Source organism: Oncorhynchus gorbuscha, linkage group LG07 (genome assembly GCF_021184085.1).
Source record: "Oncorhynchus gorbuscha isolate QuinsamMale2020 ecotype Even-year linkage group LG07, OgorEven_v1.0, whole genome shotgun sequence".
In the NCBI taxonomy this organism is placed as follows: Eukaryota; Metazoa; Chordata; class Actinopteri; order Salmoniformes; family Salmonidae; genus Oncorhynchus; species Oncorhynchus gorbuscha.
This window is the reverse complement of record NC_060179.1, coordinates 3900492-3924270: the sequence shown is the minus strand read 5'-3', so window position 1 is coordinate 3924270 and position 23779 is coordinate 3900492. Positions and strand designations below refer to the sequence as shown.

General features: G+C 44.0%; 1 protein-coding gene across 1 annotated transcript; it reads left to right on the top strand.

Moving 5' to 3' along the window:
- Nucleotides 1-7924: 7924 nt before the first annotated feature.
- LOC124039084 (peptidase inhibitor 15-A-like) lies at nt 7925-23220 on the top strand. The gene is made up of 6 exons (XM_046354962.1): nt 7925-8114; nt 8393-8724; nt 12802-12920; nt 21758-21890; nt 22059-22174; nt 22881-23220. The coding sequence occupies exons 2-6, from the start codon at nt 8446-8448 to the stop codon at nt 23014-23016; spliced, it is 783 nt and encodes a 260-aa protein (XP_046210918.1). The 5' UTR covers nt 7925-8114; nt 8393-8445; the 3' UTR covers nt 23017-23220.
- The last annotated feature ends 559 nt before the right edge of the window (nt 23221-23779 follow it).

Below are 23779 nucleotides of genomic sequence, written 5' to 3'. Positions count from 1 at the left end.
TTATGTATGATGGACTCGTCTCCCTGTCACGGATTCACGCCAAAACCCACTGTTCCTAGGCCGTCATTGAAAATAAGAATTTGTTCTTAACTGACTTGCCTTGTTAAATAAAGCTAAACATTTTTTTTAATTATTATGATTTCAAGACTTGATCCTCCAGAAAGTGGAGAGCAAAATATATGCAGCTCCACAACACGATACATTTGAAAGACAGGTAATTGCTAATGTCAATAACTCACATTTCCACATCACGCATTTTCACATTGTGAGAAACAGATTCACTGGTGATTGGTTAGATAAGCTGGTCTATTCAGTGCTTAGGCGTGTGATTGGTTAGATAAGCTGGTCTATTCAGTGCTTAGGCGTGTGATTGGTTAGATAAACTGGACTATTCAGTGCTTAGGCGTGTGATTGGTTAGATAAACTGGACTATTCAGTGCTTAGGCGTGTGATTGGTTAGATAAACTGGACTATTCAGTGCTTAGGCGTGTGATTGGTTAGATAAGCTGGTCTATTCAGTGCTTAGGCGTGTGATTGGTTAGATAAACTGGACTATTCAGTGCTTAGGCGTGTGATTGGTTAGATAAGCTGGTCTATTCAGTGCTTAGGCGTGTGATTGGTTAGATAAGCTGGTCTATTCAGTGCTTAGGCGTGTGATTGGTTAGATAAGCTGGTCTATTCAGTGCTTAGGCGTGTGATTGGTTAGATAAGCTGGTATATTCAGTGCTTAGGCGTGTGATTGGTTAGATAAGATGGACTATTCAGTGCTTAGGCGTGTGATTGGTTAGATAAGCTGGTCTATTCAGTGCTTAGGCGTGTGATTGGTTAGATAAGATGGACTATTCAGTGCTTAGGCGTGTGATTGGTTAGATAAGCTGGTCTATTCAGTGCTTAGGCGTGTGATTGGTTAGATAAGCTGGTATATTCAGTGCTTAGGCGTGTGATTGGTTAGATAAGCTGGTCTATTCAGTGCTTAGGCGTGTGATTGGTTAGATAAGCTGGTATATTCAGTGCTTAGGCGTGTGATTGGTTAGATAAGCTGGTATATTCAGTGCTTAGGCGTGTGATTGGTTAGATAAGCTGGTATATTCAGTGCTTAGGCGTGTGATTGGTTAGATAAGCTGGTATATTCAGTGCTTAGGCGTGTGATTGGTTAGATAAGCTGGTATATTCAGTGCTTAGGCGTGTGATTGGTTAGATAAGCTGGTCTATTCAGTGCTTAGGCGTGTGATTGGTTAGATAAGCTGGTCTATTCAGTGCCTAGGCGTGTGATGTCGGGCTGGGCGATATGGCTGAAAACAATATCGACATTTCTTTTCAAATTTATGGATGATTCACAATATATAGAGAGCTTAATTATATAAATTAAATTAATTAATATTTATTTATATATTAATTATATATATTTTTCTCTAAATAAGAGTTGTTGTACAATGAAAGGTCAAATACACTGCATTTCAAACAGTCAGCGATGATGTAATGAATTCAGGGCTTGTAAAATCATACTGGACATACATCTGGACCCTCTCTTTTTAAAATGATCTGCCGAAATTGTTGCCACCCCTATTACTAGCCTGTTCAACCTCTCTTTCGTATCGTCTGAGATTCCCAAAGATTAGAAAGCAGCTGCGGTCATCCCCCTCTTCAAAGGGGGGGGGACACTCTTGACCCAAACTGCTACAGACCTATATCTATCCTACCATGCCTTTCTAAGGTCTTCGAAAGCCAAGTCAACAAACAGATTACCGACCATTTCGAATCTCACCATACCTTCTCTGCTATGCAATCTGGTTTCAGAGCTGGTCATGGGTGCACATCAGCCACGCTCAAGGTCCTAAATGATATCTTAACCGCCATCGATAAGAAACATTACTGTGCAGCCGTATTCATTGATCTGGCCAAGACTTTCGACTCTGTCAATCACCACATCCTCATCGGCAGACTTGACAGCCTTGGTTTCTCAAATGATTGCCTCGCCTGGTTCACCAACTACTTCTCTGATAGAGTTCAGTGTGTCAAATCGGAGGGTCTGCTGTCCGGACCTCTGGCAGTCTCTATGGGGGTGCCACAGGGTTCAATTCTTGGACCGACTCTCTTCTCTGTATACATCAATGAGGTTGCTCTTGCTGCTGGTGAGTCTCTGATCCACCTCTACGCAGACGACACCATTCTGTATACTTCCGGACCTTCTTTGGACACTGTGTTAACAACCCTCCAGGCAAGCTTCAATGCCATACAACTCTCCTTCTGTGGCCTCCAATTGCTCTTAAATACAAGTAAAACTAAATGCATGCTCTTCAACCGATCGCTACCTGCACCTACCCGCCTGTCCAACATCACTACTCTGGACGGCTCTGACTTAGAATACGTGGACAACTACAAATACTTAGGTGTCTGGTTAGACTGTAAACTCTCCTTCCAAACCCATATCAAACATCTCCAATCCAAAGTTAAATCTAGAATTGGCTTCCTATTTCGCAACAAAGCATCCTTCACTCATGCTGCCAAACATACCCTTGTAAAACTGACCATCCTACCAATCCTCGACTTTGGCGATGTCATTTACAAAATAGCCTCCAATACCCTACTCAACAAATTGGATGCAGTCTATCACAGTGCAATCCGTTTTGTCACCAAAGCCATATACTACCCACCATTGCGACCTGTACGCTCTCGTTGGCTGGCCCTCGCTTCATACTCGTCACCAAACCCACTGGCTCCATGTCATCTACAAGACCCTGCTAGGTAAAGTCCCCCCTTATCTCAGCTCGCTGGTCACCATAGCATCTCCCACCTGTAGCACACTCTCCAGCAGGTATATCTCTCTAGTTACCTCCAAAACCAATTCTTTCTTTGGCCGCCTCTCCTTCCAGTTCTCTGCTGCCAATGACTGGAACGAACTACAAAAATCTCTGAAACTGGAAACACTTATCTCCCTCACTAGCTTTAAGCACCAACTGTCAGAGCATCTTACAGATTACTGCACCTGTACATAGCCCACCTATAATTTAGCCCAAACAACTACCTCTTTCCCAACTGTATTTTATTTATTTATTTATTTTGCTCCTTTGCACCCCATTATTTTTATTTCTACTTTGCACATTCTTCCATTGCAAAACTACCATTCCAGTGTTTTACTTGCTATATTGTATTTACTTTGCCACCATGGCCTTTTTGCCTTTACCTCCCTTCTCACCTCCTTTGCTCACATCGTATATAGACTTGTTTATACTGTATTATTCACTGTATGTTTGTTTTACTCCATGTGTAACTCTGTGTCGTTGTATCTGTCAAACTGCTTTGCTTTATCTTGGCCAGGTCGCAATTGTAAATGAGAACATGTTCTCAACTTGCCTACCTGGTTAAATAAAGGTGAAATACCTAGGCACTACACGTTTTTTTAAAAGCCACGTTCGACAGGAACACAGACTGACCAGCTCAAATATACAAAAGCCCTCTATATGGAAGACCAATCTGATCTCTCGGTATGTCCAGCTCATTATCTCAACCCATAATGGCTAACGGGAAGATCTTATGGGGCTTAACCAACAAGGCTCGTAATTTAACAATTGTATTTCTATTTACAGATGGCATACAAGTTTGATATTAAGGCACATGAAAGCTAACATGTTCAAGAAGGCGTTTCAGCCTTAAAAAAAAAAACGCATTTTGATTAAAAAACTTCAAACTCAACTTCAAATCTCCTGTGTAGTTGTGACTTGCAACATATGCCTACTTTCCTGAATCGGGTCACATATTACCTCAATTACCTCGACTAACCGGTGCCCCCGCACATTGACTGTACCGGTACCCCCTGTATATAGCCTCCACATTGACTCTGTACCGATACCCCCTGTATATAGCCTCCACATTGACTCTGTACCGTAATACCCTGTATATATCCTCCACATTGACTCTGTACCGGTACCCCCTGTATATAGTCTCCACATTGACTCTGTACCGTAACACCCTGTATATAGCCTCCACATTGACTCGGTACCGTAACACCCTGTATATAGCCTCCACATTGACTCTGTACCGGTACCCCCTGTATATAGCCTCCACATTGACTCTGTACCGGTACCCCCTGTATATAGCCTCCACATTGACTCTGTACCGTAACACCCTGTATATAGCCTCCACATTGACTCTGTACCGTAATACCCTGTATATAGTCTCCACATTGACTCTGTACCATAATACCCTGTATATAGCCTCCACATTGACTCTGTACCGTAATACCCTGTATATAGTCTCCACATTGACTCTGTACCGTAATACCCTGTATATAGCCTCCACATTGACTCTGTACCGTAATACCCTGTATATAGTCTCCACATTGACTCTGTACCGTAATACCCTGTATATAGTCTCCACATTGACTCTGTACCGTAATACCCTGTATATAGTCTCCACATTGACTCTGTACCTTAATACCCTGTATATAGCCTCCACATCACACAGCCATTAAATACCTGGGGAGAAATAATGTAGAAAATGTAGAAAATGCTACAAAAAAAATAAGACATTTCTCTGTTGACTGGATTCAGAAGAAAGAGACAAGAAAGATAATCTAAAGCACCAGAATTCAATACTTCTTGTTTCTGTTGGACTTTACAGAGTAACAAATGGCTTGTTAGGAGTAGGAAGGGACATGACTGGAGTTCACAAATAATAGGTGTGCAGGATAAAAAAAAACAATTCATTATCAGCAAAGAATCAGAGAGCAAAGTACATGGACGAGCAATAACACTGCGATACAGTGATACATTATCCTTCCACTCACTATTCCAGAACTTAAAAATGTAGTTCTTTCCAAGTACATTTTGGGAAAGAACCCGAGAGAGAGATAGGAAGAGAGATAGGGAGAGAGAGAGAGAGAGAGAGAGAGAGTAGGGAGAGAAGAAAATTGTTCCTGAGTCAAGTTGCTTTAATTTGTTCAGCAGCTGCCAGAGACAGTGACCTGTCGACGGGTCTTCTTAACTTGGCTCAGAGCTCCTGAGGACCCAAACACTGAACAAGTAGAATCTTTACAGTATTAGAATGAATAAGACAAAGAAAAACAAAGGGATCCGACACTCACCCCAGCCAGACCAGAAACCTGTTGGAGGTCACTCACCCCAGCCAGACCAGAAACCTGTTGGAGGTCACTCACCCCAGCCAGACCAGAAACCTGTTGGAGGTCACTCACCCCAGCCAGACCAGAAACCTGTTGGAGGTCACTCACCCCAGCCAGACCAGAAACCTGTTGGAGGTCACTCACCCCAGCCAGACCAGAAACCTGTTGGAGATCACTCACCCCAGCCAGACCAGAAACCTGTTGGAGGTCACTCACCCCAGCCAGACCAGAAACCTGTTGGAGGTCACTCACCCCAGCCAGACCAGAAACCTGTTGGAGGTCACTCACCCCAGCCAGACCAGAAACCTGTTGGAGGTCACTCACCCCAGCCAGACCAGAAACCTGATGGAGGTCACTCACCCCAGCCAGACCAGAAACCTGTTGGAGGTCACTCACCCCAGCCAGACCAGAAACCTGTTGGAGGTCACTCACCCCAGCCAGACCAGAAACCTGTTGGAGGTCACTCACCCCAGCCAGACCAGAAACCTGATGGAGGTCACTCACCCCAGCCAGACCAGAAACCTGTTGGAGGTCACTCACCCCAGCCAGACCAGAAACCTGTTGGAGGTCACTCACCCCAGCCAGACCAGAAACCTGTTGAAGGTCACTCACCCCAGCCAGACCAGAAACCTGTTGGAGGTCACTCACCCCAGCCAGACCAGACACCTGATGGAGGTCACTCACCCCAGCCAGACCAGAAACCTGTTGGAGGTCACTCACCCCAGCCAGACCAGAAACCTGTTGGAGGTCACTCACCCCAGCCAGACCAGAAACCTGTTGGAGGTCACTCACCCCAGCCAGACCAGAAACCTGTTGGAGGTCACTCACCCCAGCCAGACCAGAAACCTGTTGGAGGTCACTCACCCCAGCCAGACCAGAAACCTGTTGGAGGTCACTCACCCCAGCCAGACCAGAAACCTGTTGGAGGTCACTCACCCCAGCCAGACCAGAAACCTGATGGAGGTCACTCACCCCAGCCAGACCAGAAACCCGTTGGAGGTCACTCACCCCAGCCAGACCAGAAACCTGTTGGAGATCACTCACCCCAGCCAGACCAGAAACCTGTTGGAGGTCACTCACCCCAGCCAGACCAGAAACCTGTTGGAGGTCACTCACCCCAGCCAGACCAGAAACCTGTTAGATGTCCTCCTTGTGTTTACGCTCTTATGTTCTGACCACTTGATGGGTTCAATCATTTAATTTAAATTTATTTAACTAGACAAGTTAGTTAATTAAGAACACATTCTTATTTAAAATTATGGCCTACCCCGGCCAAACCCAGACAAAGCTGGGCCAATTGTGTGCCGTCCTATGGGACTCCTAATTATGGCGGCCGGTTGTGATAATGCCTGGAATTGAACCAGGGCCTGTAGTGACGCCTCTAGCAATGAGATGCAGTGCCTTAGACCACTGCGACATAGGTAGAATAATGGCCATCTTTTTCACAGTGTAGCGAACGTCACTATAAGAGCCATGTTAAGTGGGTTAGCCCTATATGTGGGTTAGCCCTATATGTGGGTTAGCCCTATATGTGGGTTAGCCCTGTATGTGGGTTAGCCCTATATGTGGGTTAGCCCTATATGTGGGTTAGCCCTACACGTGGGTTAGCCCTGTATGTGGGTTAGCCCTACATGTGGGTTAGCCCTATATGTGGGTTAGCCCTGTATGTGGGTTAGCCCTGTATGTGGGTTAGTCCTATATGTGGGTTAGTCCTATATGTGGGTTAGCCCTGTATGTGGGTTAGCCCTATATGTGGGTTAGTCCTATATGTGGGTTAGCCCTATATGTGGGTTAGTCCTATATGTGGGTTAGCCCTATATGTGGGTTAGTCCTATATGTGGGTTAGCCCTGTATGTGGGTTAGCCCTATATGTGGGTTAGCCCTACACGTGGGTTAGCCCTATATGTTGGTTAGCCCTATATGTGGGTTAGCCCTGTATGTGGGTTAGCCCTACACGTGGGTTAGCCCTATATGTTGGTTAGCCCTATATGTGGGTTAGCCCTGTATGTGGGTTAGCCCTACACGTGGGTTAGCCCTATATGTTGGTTAGCCCTATATGTGGGTTAGCCCTATATGTGGGTTAGCCCTGTATGTGGGTTAGCCCTACACGTGGGTTAGCCCTATATGTTGGTTAGCCCTATATGTGGGTTAGCCCTATATGTGGGTTAGCCCTGTATGTTGGTTAGCCCTGTATGTTGGTTAGCCCTATATGTGGGTTAGCCCTACACGTGGGTTAGCCCTATATGTTGGTTAGCCCTGTATGTTGGTTAGCCCTATATGTGGGTTAGCCCTATATGTGGGTTAGCCCTATATGTGGGTTAGCCCTACATGTGGGTTAGCCCTGTATGTGGGTTAGCCCTATATGTGGGTTAGCCCTATATGTGGGTTAGCCCTATATGTGGGTTAGTCCTATATGTGGGTTAGCCCTATATGTGGGTTAGCCCTATATGTGGGTTAGCCCTATATGTGGGTTAGCCCTATATGTTTCTTTAGCCAGTTTCTCATCATATAGTCTCTGTTGCCAGATGACCGCAGTAAAACCCACCTCCCTTCCCAAACCTCTATCTGACCTGAATTACGAGATTATGTGTCTTTCTCATCGCGTATTTTCCTCTTCCCTTTGTCCAGCTGCGCAAATTTAAAACAGATGTTTGTGATTAAGTTAAAGCAAGCTCTCTCTGCCAGGAAGGTGATACAACATAACATCTCTCTCCAAATCATGTTTTTGTTTTCAGGTGAAAGGGAGGGGACTCAGTCAGCACACCTTCGGACCGGCGTACTTCCTGCATCTACCGCTGTGATATATAAAAACCCGGCGCGCAGAACGGCAGCCGAAGTCCTCGTATAGTTTGACTAGTCTGGGCTACTGCTTGAACTGAGCATCATCTCTCTCTCTCTCTCTCTCTCTCTATCCCTCCTGTCTACTATTCTAACTGGAAGGTTGGAAGAGTGTCGCCTGGCAACGCAGGTACAAGATACGGCTGAAAAGGAGAAGGTAGGACCGCTCCAAGTTTCCAGGGAATTTATTTCTTCTGTTGACACCGATATTTCTCTACTGAATGCATCTTTGACATTTTGACTATTTGAAATGCCACACTATCTTAGGTTACATACTTGCGTGGGATATACATATATATATATATATTTTTTATTAATAACACCGATGTTATTCAATTTTACGCATGGAACATTTTAAATCCTGGCCCATTCTAGTTGGCATACCGTAAACATATACTTATCTAATGTCTCGGATCTTTATTGCTTTCATTTCAGATTAAATCCAGACTTCACATACAGCATTTGAGAAATCTGGAAAAGAAGAAAACATGAATGCTCCGCACTTTTCCATAGACTTGCTGCTGTTGTGCATATCTTGCGGAGCAAGTGTTTTGGCAGCCAACTCTCCCACCGTGTCCTCGACGCTGCCAGCCACCAATTTCACCGACCTTGGCTCAGCGTTCAGCTATGGGGAAGCAGACAGCAAGAATATTATTCTGACCAGGAAGAAGCGTTATATTTCCCAAAACGACATGCTTGTCATTCTCGATTATCACAATAAAGTAAGAGGGAAAGTTTTCCCTCCGGCATCTAATATGGAGTACATGGTAAGTGATTTATCTTCCAAATGTATCAAGCCATTGCTCATTGATTTAATGACGAATGACCATTCTGTATTCCTGACTTCCCTGCCTTCACTTGCTCTTGTGATTGTGATATTGACGTGTATGTATTGATAATTCCCCTATTGGTAACAGCAGTGGTAAGCGTTATGATAAACTATACTTTACACGTTGGTGTAACAGTTTAACTTTAGACCGCGCACCGCCGCTAACTAAGATAGCGTTTCACATCCGTTACATTGGCCTAATGGACTAGTTGCTCAAACCATTGAATGATAAATGTGTGTTGCTTCGTAATGAAAGAAGCTGTCAGTCATGGTGACTGGTGACTCTAGTTTGATGCTTGATGTGAGGGCAATTCTTCAACAATGACACCCTATTCCCTATATAGTACACTACTATAGCACCCTATTCCCTATATAGTACACTACTATAGCACCCTATTCCCTATATAGTACACTACTATAGCACCCTATTCCCTATATAGTGCACTACTATAGCACCCTATTCCCTATATAGTGCACTACTATAGCACCCTATTCCCTATATAGTGTACTACTATAGCACCCTATTCCCTATATAGTGCACTACTATAGCACCCTATTCCCTATATAGTGCACTACTATAGCACCCTATTCCCTATATAGTGCACTACTATAGCACCCTATTCCCTATATAGTGCACTACTATAGCACCCTATTCCCTATATAGTGCACTACTATAGCACCCTATTCCCTATATAGTGCACTACTATAGCACCCTATTCCCTATATAGTGCACTACTATAGCACCCTATTCCCTATATAGTGCACTACTATAGCACCCTATTCCCTATATAGTGCACTACTATAGCACCCTATTCCCTATATAGTGCACTACTATAGCACCCTATTCCCTATATAGTGCACTACAATAGCAACCCATTCCCTATGCAGTGCACTACTTTTGACCAGGGCCCATTGTATTTCATTTAGGACAGAACCTTGGTCCACGTGAACCCATTAGTCTAGTCTTTATGAGGTACTACTAGCGTCTATAACTGAAGAGCACTTGAGCTCTCTACATTTCCTCCCTCCGGGCTCCACCAGCAAGGCTCTAGGTGGTCCTGAACCCTGAAATGTGGTCAACAGCTGGGCCAGAAGAGACATTTGTCACTGAACATCCTGAACTACACTGCGATCACGTCCCACACAGCACCCTATTCCCTATATAGTGCACTACTTTTGACCAGAGCCCTATAGCACCCTATTCCCTATATAGTGCACTACTTTAGACCAGAGCCCTATTCCCTATATAGTGCACTACTTTAGACCAGAGCCCTATTCCCTATATAGTGCACTACTTTAGACCAGAGCCCTATTCCCTATATAGTGCACTACTTTAGACCAGAGCCCTATAGAACCCTATTCCCTATATAGTGCACTACTTTAGACCAGAGCCCTATTCCCTATATAGTGCACTACTTTTGACCAAAGTCATAGGGTGCCCTAATCAAAAGTTGTGCACTATATAGGAAATAGGGTGCTATAGTAGTGCACTATATAGGAAATAGGGTGCTATAGTAGTGCACTATATAGGGAATAGGGTGCTATTTGGTATCCAAGTGTCCATGTTGTGATGTAATGGGCTTGGCTGGAGAAGTTAATGAATTAATGATGAATGGGTAGAAACACACGATAGCTGAGAGCTGGTATCTGGTAGCTGGTAGCTGGTAACTGATAGCTGAGAGCTGGTATCTGATAGCTGATAGCTGGTAACTGATAGCTGGTATCTGATAGCTGAGAGCTGGTATCTGGTAGCTGGTAGCTGGTAACTGAGAGCTGGTATCTGGTAGCTGGTAGCTGGTAACTGATAGCTGAGAGCTGGTATCTGATAGCTGATAGCTGGTAACTGATAGCTGGTATCTGATAGCTGGTATCTGATAGCTGGTAGCTGGTAGCTGATAGCTGATAGCTGGTAACTGATAGCTGGTAGCTGGTAGCTTGTATCTGATAGCTGGTAACTGATAGCTGGTAACTGATAGCTGGTAGCTGGTAGCTTGTATCTGATAGCTGGTAACTGATAGCTGATAGCTGGTAGCTGGTAACTGGTAGCTGGTAGCTGATAGCTGGTATCTGATAGCTGGTAGCTGGTAGCTGGTAACTGGTAGCTGGTAGCTGATAGCTGGTAGCTGGTAGCTGGTAGCTGGTAACTGATAGCTGGTAACTGATAGCTGGTAGCTGGTATCTGCTAGCTGATAGCTGGTAGCTGGTAACTGGTAGCTGGTAGCTGATAGCTGGTAACTGATATCTGGTAGCTGATAGCTGGTAACTGGTAGCTGGTAGCTGATAGCTGGTAACTGATAGCTGGTAGCTGATAGCTGGTAGCTGGTAACTGATAGCTGGTGGCTGATAGCTGGTAGCTGGTAGCTGATAGCTGGTAGCTCATAGCTGGTAGCTGATAGCTGATAGCTGATAGCTGGTAGCTGGTTGTATTTCATGGACAATGTCCAGTTTAGAAGATATGATTATGTCTTTAAGGTGGATTATGGTGGTTATGAGAATTGGAGGTTATTTTTTGTATTCTAGATACAGTGAAGAGTGCATTGTTCCCAAAAGAGGCTACTGTAAAAAAAAGACTCTAGCTACGATAAACCAACTATTGGCAATGTATCGCTCTGAACAGGCCAGTTGCATAGGAACGATGATGGAATCACTGAGCGGAAGCCTCTTTCCATTCTCTAATACAACATTCTGAATTGGAACCACATGAGAGAGTAGCCTGCAACGATCTAGGAGGTTGTCTCTCATCCCAAACACTGATCCAATTCTTCTTTGGCTCTGTGTTTTCCGTTCCAGCGGTACTGTAGAATAAATGAAGATACCACGTTGCATTGTTGCATCATAGCTCAGGGAACATGGTTGCGTTGGAGTACTGGGAACGCAACAGAACAGTCTCGCGTAAATGAAATATCGTAAAGAGACCAATGCAGAGCTGGAAGAGTAATTCTGTATTTTATTTTATTTTTAAGAAAGCCTACAGACGGTTTAGTTGTTTTAGAAACCTTTGTGAAAACAGAAAGGAAAACAAGGTTACACAGATGATTCATTACAACGTTCCATCAGGGAAACCATTTCTCAGGGCCTTAAGACATGTCAATCTACAGTATAACAACCTTTCGTTGGGGAACATGGATTAGAGACAACCTTTAGTAGGGGAACATGGATTAGAGACAACCTTTAGTAGGGGAACATGGATTATAGACAACCTTTAGTAGGGGAACATGGATTATAGACAACCTTTAGTAGGGGAACATGGATTATAGACAACCTTTAGTTGGGGAACATGGATTATAGACAACCTTTAGTAGGGGAACATGGATTAGAGACAATATTTACTATGGGGACATGGATTATAGACAACCTTTAGTTGGGGAACATGAATTATAGACAACCTTTAGTAGGGGAACATGGATTATAGACAACCTTTAGTAGGGGAACATGGATTAGAGACAACCTTTAGTAGGGGAACATGGATTATAGACAACCTTTAGTAGGGGAACATGGATTAGAGACAACCTTTAGTAGGGGAACATGGATTATAGACAACCTTTAGTTGGGGAACATGGATTATAGACAACCTTTAGTTGGGGAACATGGATTATAGACAACCTTTAGTAGGGGAACATGGATTATAGACAACCTTTAGTAGGGGAACATGGATTATAGACAACCTTTAGTAGGGGAACATGGATTATAGACAACCTTTAGTTGGGGAACATGGATTATAGATAAGATTTAGTAGGGGAATATGGATTATAGATAAGATTTAGTAGGGGAACATGGATTATAGACAACCTACATTGCAGTCCATGTAATTCACTTTTCTACATTTTCTTATGTTCTCTGCGTGTCTTTGTGTGTGCGTTTGTATGTGTGTGTGAATGTGTGTGTGTGTGTATGTTTCTACTTGTGTGTGTGTGTGTGTGTGTGTGTGTGTGTGTGTGTGTGTGTGTGTGTGTGTGTGTGTGTGTGTGTGTGTGTGTGTGTGTGTGTGTGTGTGTGTGTGTGTGTGTGTGTGTAGACGTGGGACGAGACCCTGTCTAAATCAGCTGAGGACTGGGCCCACGCGTGTCTGTGGGAGCACGGACCTCGACACCTCCTCAGGTTCCTGGGCCAGAACCTCTCTGTCAGGACCGGACGGTGAGTCACCTCTAACCTCTGACCCTTCACTGTTTACCCTAGGTGCTGACCCCAACTCAGTTTGGTGTATCACCCTCTACAGGTTAAGGTTCAGGATGTCGGAGGGGAGGGTGAACAGATCCTGGATCTCGTGACCCTGTATGTGTGCCAGATGGTGCCCTATTACCTATTCAGTGCACTACTGTTAACCACAGCTCTATGGGGGATACATCTAATCACATGTTATTGGTCACAAACACATGGTTGGCAAATGTTATTGGTCACAAACACATGGTTGGCAGATGTTATTGGTCACAAACACATGGTTGGCAGATGTTATTGCGAGTGTAGCGAAATGCTTGTGCTTCTAGTCCCGACAGTGCAGTAATATTTAACAAGTAATCGAACCTAACGATTTCACAACAACTAACTTCTAATAATAATAATAATAATAATATATGCCATTTAGCAGACGCTTTTATCCAAAGCGACTTACAGTCATGTGTGCATACATTCTACGTATGGGTGGTCCCGGGGATCGAACCCACTACCCTGGCGTTACAAGCGCCAAGTGTAAAGGAATGAGTAAGAATATGTACATATAAATATATGGATGAGCGATGGCCGTGCAGCATAGGCAAGATGCAGTAGATGGTATAGAATACAGTATATACATATGAGATGAGTAATGTAGGGTATGTAAACATTATATTAAGTGGTAGTGATACATGTACTACATAAAGATGGCAAGATGCAGTAGATGGTATAGAGTACAGTATATACATATGAGATGAGTAATGTAGGGTATGTAAACATTATATTAAGTGGTAGTGATACATGTACTACATAAAGATGGCAAGATGCAGCAGGTGGTATAGAGTACACTATATACATATGAGATGAGTAATGTAGGGTATGTAAACATTATATTAAGTGGTAGTGATACATGTACTACATAAAGATGGCAAGATGCAGTAGATGGTATAGAGTACAGTATATACATATGAGATGAGTAATGTAGGGTATGTAAACATTATATTAAGTGGTAGTGATACATGTACTACATAAAGATGGCAAGATGCAGCAGGTGGTATAGAGTACACTATATACATATGAGATGAGTAATGTAGGGTATGTAAACATTATATTAAGTGGTAGTGATACATGTACTACATAAAGATGGCAAGATGCAGTAGATGGTATAGAGTACAGTATATACATATGAGATGAGTAATGTAGGGTATGTAAACATTATATTAAGTGGTAGTGATACATGTACTACATAAAGATGGCAAGATGCAGCAGGTGGTATAGAGTACAGTATATACATATGAGATGAGTAATGTAGGGTATGTAAACATTATATTAAGTGGTAGTGATACATGTACTACATAAAGATGGCAAGATGCAGTAGATGGTATAGAGTACAGTATATACATATTAGATGAGTAATGTAGGGTATGTAAACATTATATAAAGTGGCATTGTTTAAGGTGACTAGTGATACATTTATTACATCAATTTTTCATTTTTAAAGTGGCTGGAGTTGAGTCAGTGTGTTGGCAGCAGCCTCTCAATGTTAGTGATGGCTGTTTAACAGTCTGATGGCCTTGAGATAGAAGCTGTTTTTCAGTCTCTCGGTCCCAGCTTTGATGCACCTGTACTGACCTCTCCTTCTGGATGATAGCGGGGTGAACAGGCAGTGGCTCGGGTGGTTGATGTCCTTGATGATCATTTTGGCCTTCCTGTGACATCAGGTGGTGTAGGTGTCCTGGAGGGCAGGTAGTTTGCCCCCGGTGATGCGTTGTGCAGACCTCACTACCCTCTGGAGAGCCTTACGGTTGAGGGCGGAGCAGTTGCCGTACCAGGCGGTGATACAGCCCGCCAGGATGCTCTCGATTGTGCATCTGTAGAAGTTTGTGAGTGCTTTTGGTGACAAGCCAAATTTCTTCAGCCTCCTGAGGTTGAAGAGGCGCTGCTGCGCCTTCTTCACGATGCTGTCTGTGTGGGTGGACCATTTCAGTTTGTCTGTGATGTGTACGCCGAGGAACTTAAAACTTTCCACCTTCTCCACTACTGTCCCATTGATGTGGCTAGGGGGGTGTTCCCTCTGCTGTTTTCTGAAGTCCACAATCATCTCCTTTGTTTTGTTGACATTGAGTGTGAGGTTATTTTCCTGACACCACACTCCCAGAGCCCTCACCTCCTCCCTGTAGGCCGTCTCGTCATTGTTGGTAATCAAGCCTACCACTGTTGTGTCATCTGAAAACTTGATGATTGAGTTGGAGGCGTGCATGGCCACGCAGTCGTGGGTGAACAGGGAGTACAGGAGAGGGCTGAGAACGCACCCTTGTGGGGACCCAGTGTTGAGGATCAGTGGGGTGGAGATGTTGTTACCTACCCTCACCACCTGTCTCTGTCCTCAATACTAATCTGTATATCTCTGTCCTCAGTACTAATCTGTCTGTCTCTGTCCTCAGTACTAATCTGTCTGTCCTCAGTACTAATCTGTCTGTCCTCAGTACTAATCTGTCTGTCTCTCTCCTCAGTACTAATCTGTCTGTCTCTGTCCTCAGTACTAATCTGTCTGTCTCTGTCCTCAGTACTAATCTGTCTGTCCCTGTCCTCAGTACTAATCTGTCTGTCCTCAGTACTAATCTGTCTGTCCCTGTCCTCTGTACTGATCTGTCTGTCCCCAGTCAGGCAGTCCAGGACCCAGTTGCACAGGGCGGAGTCGAGACCCAGGGTCAGAGCTGTAGTTGATGAACAGCATTCTTACATAGCTATTCCTCTTGTCCAGATGGGTTAGGGCAGTGTGCAGTGTGATTGCAATTGCGTCGTCTGTTGACCTTTTGGGGCGGTAAGCAAATTGGAGTGGGTCTAGGGTAGGGTGGAGGTGATATGGTCCTTGACTAGTCTCTCAAAGCATTTCATGATGACAGAAGTGAGTGCTACGGGCGGAAGTCATTTAGCTCAGTTACCTTAACATTCTTGGGAACAGGAACAATGGTGGCCCTCTCGAAGCATGTGGGAAGAGCAGACTGGGATAAGGAAAGATTGAATATGTCTGTAAACACACCAGCCAGCTGGTCTGCACATGCTCTGAGGACGCGGCTGGGGATGCCGTCTGGGCCTGCAGCCTTGCGAGGGTTAACACTTTTAAATGTTTTACTTACGTTGGTTTTGGTAGCAGGCCATGTCGGTGGCACTGTATTGTCCTCAAAGTGAGCGAAGAAGGTGTTTAGTCTGTCTGGGAGCAAGACATCGGGGTCCGCGACGGGGCTGGTTTTCCTTATGTAGTCCGTGATTGACAGTAGACCCTGCCACATACCTCTTGTGTCTGAGCCGTTGAATTGCGACTCTACTTTCTCTCTACACTGACGCTTAGCTTGTTTGATTACCTTGCGGAGGGAATAACTACACTGTTTTGTATTCGGTCATGTTTCCGGTCACCTTGCCCTGATTAAAAGCAGTTGCTTGTGCTTTCAGTTTTGCGCAAATGCCGTCATCAATCCACAGTTTCTGGTTTGGGAAGGTTTTAATAGACGCTGTGGGTACAACATCACCGATGCACTTGCTAATAAACTCGCTCACCGAATCAGCGTATTCATCAATGTTATTGTCTGACGCTATGCGGAACATATCCCAGTCCACGTGATCGAAGCAACCTTGAAACGTGGAATCCGATTGGTCGGAACCGCGTTGAACAGACCTGAGCACGGACGTTTCCTGTTTTAGTTTTTGTCTATAGGTTGGAAGGAACAAAATGGAGTGATTGTCAGATTTTCCGAAAGGAGGGCGGGGGAGGGCTTTGTATGCGTCTGAATAACAATGATCCAGAATTTTTGCCAGCCCGGGTCGCGCATTCGATATGCTGATAAAATTTAGGGAGCCTTGTTACAATAAATGCAGCCTCAGGATATCAGGATATGTGGTTTCAGTTTACATTGAGTCAAATTAAGTTCTTTCAGGGCCGTCGAGGTGTCTGCTTGTGGGGGAATATACACGACTGTGATTATGATCGAAGAGAATTCTCTTGGTAGATAATGCGGTCGGCATTTGTTTGTAAGGAATTCTAGCTCAGGTGAACAAAAGGAGTTGAGTTGCTGTAAATTGTTATGATCACATCACGTCTCTGTCTCTGTCCTCAGTACTAATCTGTCTGTGTCTGTCCTCAGTACTAATCTGTCTGTCTCTGTTCTCAGTACTAATCTGTCTGTCCTCAGTACTAATCGGTCTCTGTCTGTCCTCAGTACTAATCTGTCTGTCTCTGTTTTCAGTACTAATCTGTCTGTCCTCAGTACTAACCAGTCTGTCTCTGTCCTCAGTACTAATCTGTCTGTCTCTGTTCTCAGTACTAATCTGTCTGTCCTCAGTACTAACCAGTCTGTCTCTGTCCTCAGTACTAATCTGTCTGTCTCTGTTCTCAGTACTAATCTGTCTGTCCTCAGTACTAACCAGTCTGTCTCTGTTTTCAGTACTAATCTGTCTCTGTCTGTCCTCAGTACTAATCTGTCTGTCTCTGTTTTCAGTACTAATCTGTCTGTCCTCAGTACTAACCAGTCTGTCTCTGTCCTCAGTACTAACCAGTCTGTCTCTGTCCTCAGTACTAACCAGTCTGTCTCTGTCCTCAGTACTAACCAGTCTGTCTCTGTCCTCAGTACTAACCAGTCTGTCTCTGTCCTCAGTACTAATCTGTCTGTGTCTGTCCTCAGTACTAATCTGTCTGTCTCTGTTCTCAGTACTAATCTGTCTGTCCTCAGTACTAATCTGTCTCTGTCTGTCCTCAGTACTAATCTGTCTGTCTCTGTTTTCAGTACTAATCTGTCTGTCCTCAGTACTAACCAGTCTGTCTCTGTCCTCAGTACTAATCTGTCTGTCTCTGTTTTCAGTACTAATCTGTCTGTCCTCAGTACTAACCAGTCTGTCACTGTCCTCAGTACTAATCTGTCTCTGTCTGTCCTCAGTACTAACCAGTCTGTCTCTGTCCTCAGTACTAATCTGTCTGTCTCTGTTCTCAGTACTAATCTGTCTCTGTCTGTCCTCAGTACTAATCTGTCTGTCTCTGTTTTCAGTACTAATCTGTCTGTCCTCAGTACTAATCTGTCTCTGTCTGTCCTCAGTACTAATCTGTCTGTCTCTGTTTTCAGTACTAATCTGTCTGTCCTCAGTACTAACCAGTCTGTCTCTGTCCTCAGTACTAATCTGTCTGTCTCTGTTTTCAGTACTAATCTGTCTCTGTCTGTCCTCAGTACTAATCTGTCTGTCTCTGTTTTCAGTACTAATCTGTCTGTCCTCAGTACTAACCAGTCTGTCTCTGTCCTCAGTACTAATCTGTCTGTCTCTGTTTTCAGTCCTAATCTGTCTGTCCTCAGTACTAACCAGTCTGTCACTGTCCTCAGTACTAATCTGTCTCTGTCTGTCCTCAGTACTAACCAGTCTGTCTCTGTCCTCAGTACTAACCAGTCTGTCTCTGTCCTCAGTACTAACCAGTCTGTCTCTGTCCTCAGTACTAACCAGTCTGTCTCTGTCCTCAGTACTAACCAGTCTGTCTCTGTCCTCAGTACTAATCTGTCTGTCTCTGTTTTCAGTACTAATCTGTCTCTGTCTGTCCTCAGTACTAATCTGTCTGTCTCTGTTTTCAGTACTAATCTGTCTGTCCTCAGTACTAACCAGTCTGTCTCTGTCCTCAGTACTAACCAGTCTGTCTCTGTCCTCAGTACTAACCAGTCTGTCTCTGTCCTCAGTACTAACCAGTCTGTCTCTGTCCTCAGTACTAATCTGTCTGTCTCTGTTTTCAGTACTAATTTGTCTGTCCTCAGTACTAACCAGTCTGTCTCTGTCCTCAGTACTAACCAGTCTGTCTCTGTCCTCAGTACTAACCAGTCTGTCTCTGTCCTCAGTACTAACCTTTCTGTCTCTGTCCTCAGTACTAACCAGTCTGTCTCTGTCCTCAGTACTAACCAGTCTGTGTCTGTCCTCAGTACTAATCTGTCTGTCTCTGTTCTCAGTACTAATCTGTCTGTCCTCAGTACTAACCAGTCTGTCTCTGTCCTCAGTACTAATCTGTCTGTCTCTGTTCTCAGTACTAATCTGTCTGTCCTCAGTACTAACCAGTCTGTCTCTGTCCTCAGTACTAATCTGTCTGTCTCTGTTCTCAGTACTAATCTGTCTGTCTCTGTTCTCAGTACTAATCTGTCTGTCCTCAGTACTAACCAGTCTGTCTCTGTTTTCAGTACGAATCTGTCTCTGTCTGTCCTCAGTACTAATCTGTCTGTCTCTGTTTTCAGTACTAATCTGTCTGTCCTCAGTACTAACCAGTCTGTCTCTGTCCTCAGTACTAACCAGTCTGTCTCTGTCCTCAGTACTAACCAGTCTGTCTCTGTCCTCAGTACTAACCAGTCTGTCTCTGTCCTCAGTACTAATCTGTCTGTGTCTGTCCTCAGTACTAATCTGTCTGTCTCTGTTCTCAGTACTAATCTGTCTGTCCTCAGTACTAATCTGTCTCTGTCTGTCCTCAGTACTAATCTGTCTGTCTCTGTTTTCAGTACTAATCTGTCTGTCCTCAGTACTAACCAGTCTGTCTCTGTCCTCAGTACTAATCTGTCTGTCTCTGTTCTCAGTACTAATCTGTCTCTGTCTGTCCTCAGTACTAATCTGTCTGTCTCTGTTTTCAGTACTAATCTGTCTGTCCTCAGTACTAACCAGTCTGTCTCTGTCCTCAGTACTAATCTGTCTGTCTCTGTTTTCAGTACTAATCTGTCTGTCCTCAGTACTAACCAGTCTGTCTCTGTCCTCAGTACTAATCTGTCTGTCTCTGTTTTCAGTACTAATCTGTCTCTGTCTGTCCTCAGTACTAATCTGTCTGTCTCTGTTTTCAGTACTAATCTGTCTGTCCTCAGTACTAACCAGTCTGTCTCTGTCCTCAGTACTAATCTGTCTGTCTCTGTTTTCAGTACTAATCTGTCTGTCCTCAGTACTAACCAGTCTGTCACTGTCCTCAGTACTAATCTGTCTCTGTCTGTCCTCAGTACTAACCAGTCTGTCTCTGTCCTCAGTACTAATCTGTCTGTCTCTGTTCTCAGTACTAATCTGTCTCTGTCTGTCCTCAGTACTAATCTGTCTGTCTCTGTTTTCAGTACTAATCTGTCTGTCCTCAGTACTAATCTGTCTCTGTCTGTCCTCAGTACTAATCTGTCTGTCTCTGTTTTCAGTACTAATCTGTCTGTCCTCAGTACTAACCAGTCTGTCTCTGTCCTCAGTACTAATCTGTCTGTCTCTGTTTTCAGTACTAATCTGTCTCTGTCTGTCCTCAGTACTAATCTGTCTGTCTCTGTTTTCAGTACTAATCTGTCTGTCCTCAGTACTAACCAGTCTGTCTCTGTCCTCAGTACTAATCTGTCTGTCTCTGTTTTCAGTACTAATCTGTCTGTCCTCAGTACTAACCAGTCTGTCACTGCCCTCAGTACTAATCTGTCTCTGTCTGTCCTCAGTACTAACCAGTCTGTCTCTGTCCTCAGTACTAACCAGTCTGTCTCTGTCCTCAGTACTAACCAGTCTGTCTCTGTCCTCAGTACTAACCAGTCTGTCTCTGTCCTCAGTACTAACCAGTCTGTCTCTGTCCTCAGTACTAATCTGTCTGTCTCTGTTTTCAGTACTAATCTGTCTCTGTCTGTCCTCAGTACTAATCTGTCTGTCTCTGTTTTCAGTACTAATCTGTCTGTCCTCAGTACTAACCAGTCTGTCTCTGTCCTCAGTACTAACCAGTCTGTCTCTGTCCTCAGTACTAACCAGTCTGTCTCTGTCCTCAGTACTAACCAGTCTGTCTCTGTCCTCAGTACTAACCAGTCTGTCTCTGTCCTCAGTACTAATCTGTCTGTCTCTGTTTTCAGTACTAATCTGTCTGTCCTCAGTACTAACCAGTCTGTCTCTGTCCTCAGTACTAACCAGTCTGTCTCTGTCCTCAGTACTAACCAGTCTGTCTCTGTCCTCAGTACTAACCTTTCTGTCTCTGTCCTCAGTACTAACCAGTCTGTCTCTGTCCTCAGTACTAACCAGTCTGTCTCTGTCCTCAGTACTAACCAGTCTGTCTCTGTCCTCAGTACTAACCAGTCTGTCTCTGTCCTCAGTACTAACCAGTCTGTCTCTGTCCTCAGTACTAACCAGTCTGTCTCTGTCCTCAGTACTAACCAGTCTGTCTCTGTCCTCAGTACTAACCAGTCTGTCTCTGTCCTCAGTACTAACCAGTCTGTCTCTGTCCTCAGTACTAACCAGTCTGTCTCTGTCCTCAGTACTAATCTGTCTCTGTCTGTCCTCAGTACTAACCAGTCTGTCTCTGTCCTCAGTACTAACCAGTCTGTCTCTGTCCTCAGTACTAACCAGTCTGTCTCTGTCCTCAGTACTAACCAGTCTGTCTCTGTCCTCAGTACTAACCAGTCTGTCTCTGTCCTCAGTACTAACCAGTCTGTCTCTGTCCTCAGTACTAACCAGTCTGTCTCTGTCCTCAGTACTAATCTGTCTCTGTCTGTCCTCAGTACTAACCAGTCTGTCTCTGTCCTCAGTACTAACCAGTCTGTCTCTGTCCTCAGTACTAACCAGTCTGTCTCTGTCCTCAGTACTAACCAGTCTGTCTCTGTCCTCAGTACTAATCTGTCTCTGTCTGTCCTCAGTACTAACCAGTCTGTCTCTGTCCTCAGTACTAACCAGTCTGTCTCTGTCCTCAGTACTAACCAGTCTGTCTCTGTCCTCAGTACTAACCAGTCTGTCTCTGTCCTCAGTACTAACCAGTCTGTCTCTGTCCTCAGTACTAATCTGTCTGTCTCTGTCCTCAGTACTAACCAGTCTGTCTCTGTCCTCAGCTACCGCTCTATTCTCCAGTTAGTGAAGCCCTGGCATGATGAAGTGAAGGACTATGTGTTCCCTTACCCCCGGGACTGCAACCCCAGATGCCCCCTTAAATGCTACGGACCCATGTGTACACATTATACACAGGTAAGAAGACAAGTCAAGGAAAAGTCACAATGTTGTATGGGCAGAATAAATTAATTTAAGATTCACATGCTTGACTTGAAAAGTTGAATTTGAGCCTGTCATTTTGATGATAGTGGTATGGATGATCTTTGGATAATTCATGATCCCTACTGTCTCTCTACTTTACAGATGGTTTGGGCCACAACAAACAAAGTTGGCTGTGCGATACACACCTGTCACAATATGAACGTGTGGGGGAACGTGTGGAAACGGACAACATACTTAGTGTGTAACTATTCATCTAAGTAAGTAGACGGTAATAGAATGCTAATTTTTTTTCCAACTTAAAAACCCCCTTTTGACATTTCAGAAAGTAGGAATACAGTATCTTTAGGAAAAGTCTTTGTTTTTTTTTCACCCCAACTTCTATGCTGTTGACCTGTTACTTTTAACAGTGGTAAACTGGTAGTTCTGAGCACGCCAATACTCAATCTGCCTGTTTGGCAACCGTACGGTTCATCTCCTTCCATTGGAGCTTGAGCTTCAGCACAAAGCTGAATATACGTACCGGGTCCCAGGTACATTCCAACTCCTCCAGAACCTCAAACAAGTCCAGAATCATTTCTCTCTTCCTGTAATTCCGTGATCGAAGGCCTTGGGAATTCTGACTGACTTGTGACCTCACAATACAACCAGCTGACATGTTTTTAAATCACCAACGGCTTCCACACCGAAGAACACATGTGTTGGTATCTTAGGACATGTGCAGTTGTGTTTTTATAAAAGCCTGTCAATCAAGAGAAGCATTTTCCTTCCACAGGGACAACTGTGGCCACTATACTGAAATGAAGAAAATGATGTCACCCAAAATATGAACATATTATAGCTTTCACATTCCCTAAATACATTCCCTATAAGATAGCGTATAAACTATATAACTATCTTATAGCTGAATCTCAGACCACTCCGTGCCAGTATTAACTCTGTGTCTGTCTGTCTTGTGTTTTCCAGGGGGAACTGGATCGGAGAGGCACCCTACAAAGTAGGCGTCCCGTGTTCCGCCTGTCCCCCGAGCTACGGAGGCTCCTGTTCCAACAACATGTGCTTCCCAGCCCTCAACACAAACTATCTGCAGTGGTTCAAATAGAGCCAGGAGTCCCTGTCCAGACTAAGGCTGCGTCCCAAATCACACCCTATTCCCTATTGCCATTTGGTGCTAACCCGCTGACCCCCGACCCCAACACAGAGACTTTCCCGCTTGAAGGATTTGCACAACATTCGTGGAAAACACACTTATTTAAGATTAAAGCATACATTTATAATAAATAATAATGTGTACATAGAATTCATGTTTTTTATTTGACATATTTGCCAGATTTTTTTATTTTTAATTAATGATTATCATATGATGAATTAGATTGATTGATTGATTGACTGATTGATTGATTGATTGATTGATTGATTGATTGATACAGTCGGATGATAATTTATCTTGTGAAGTATGTTTCCTGACAGTGTTACATTATAATGGGTTTACCATTGGTCGTGTACCCATAGAATGTGGACACGCATGGATGTGCCTCACGATGGGTCAAATGGATACAAGTTATTGACATTTCAACACTACGGTAGCAAGCAAAAAGCGTTTGTTAACTAACTTTTACATTTTTAGGGGGGCTTGCTTAGCTAATCATCTTGGCTAACTGTGGAGAGAAATAATTCACTTATGTATCGTTAATTAGGGCTCGATTCAATCTGTACCAATTCTATAGCGTAATAGACATTTTTAAAGGCAATGTGAGCTGAGTTTATTTTTAAAAACTAGGCAAGTCAGTTAAGAAAAAATTCTCATTTTCAATGAAGGCCTAGGAACAGTGGGTGAACTGCCTTGTTCAGGAGCAGAAAGACAG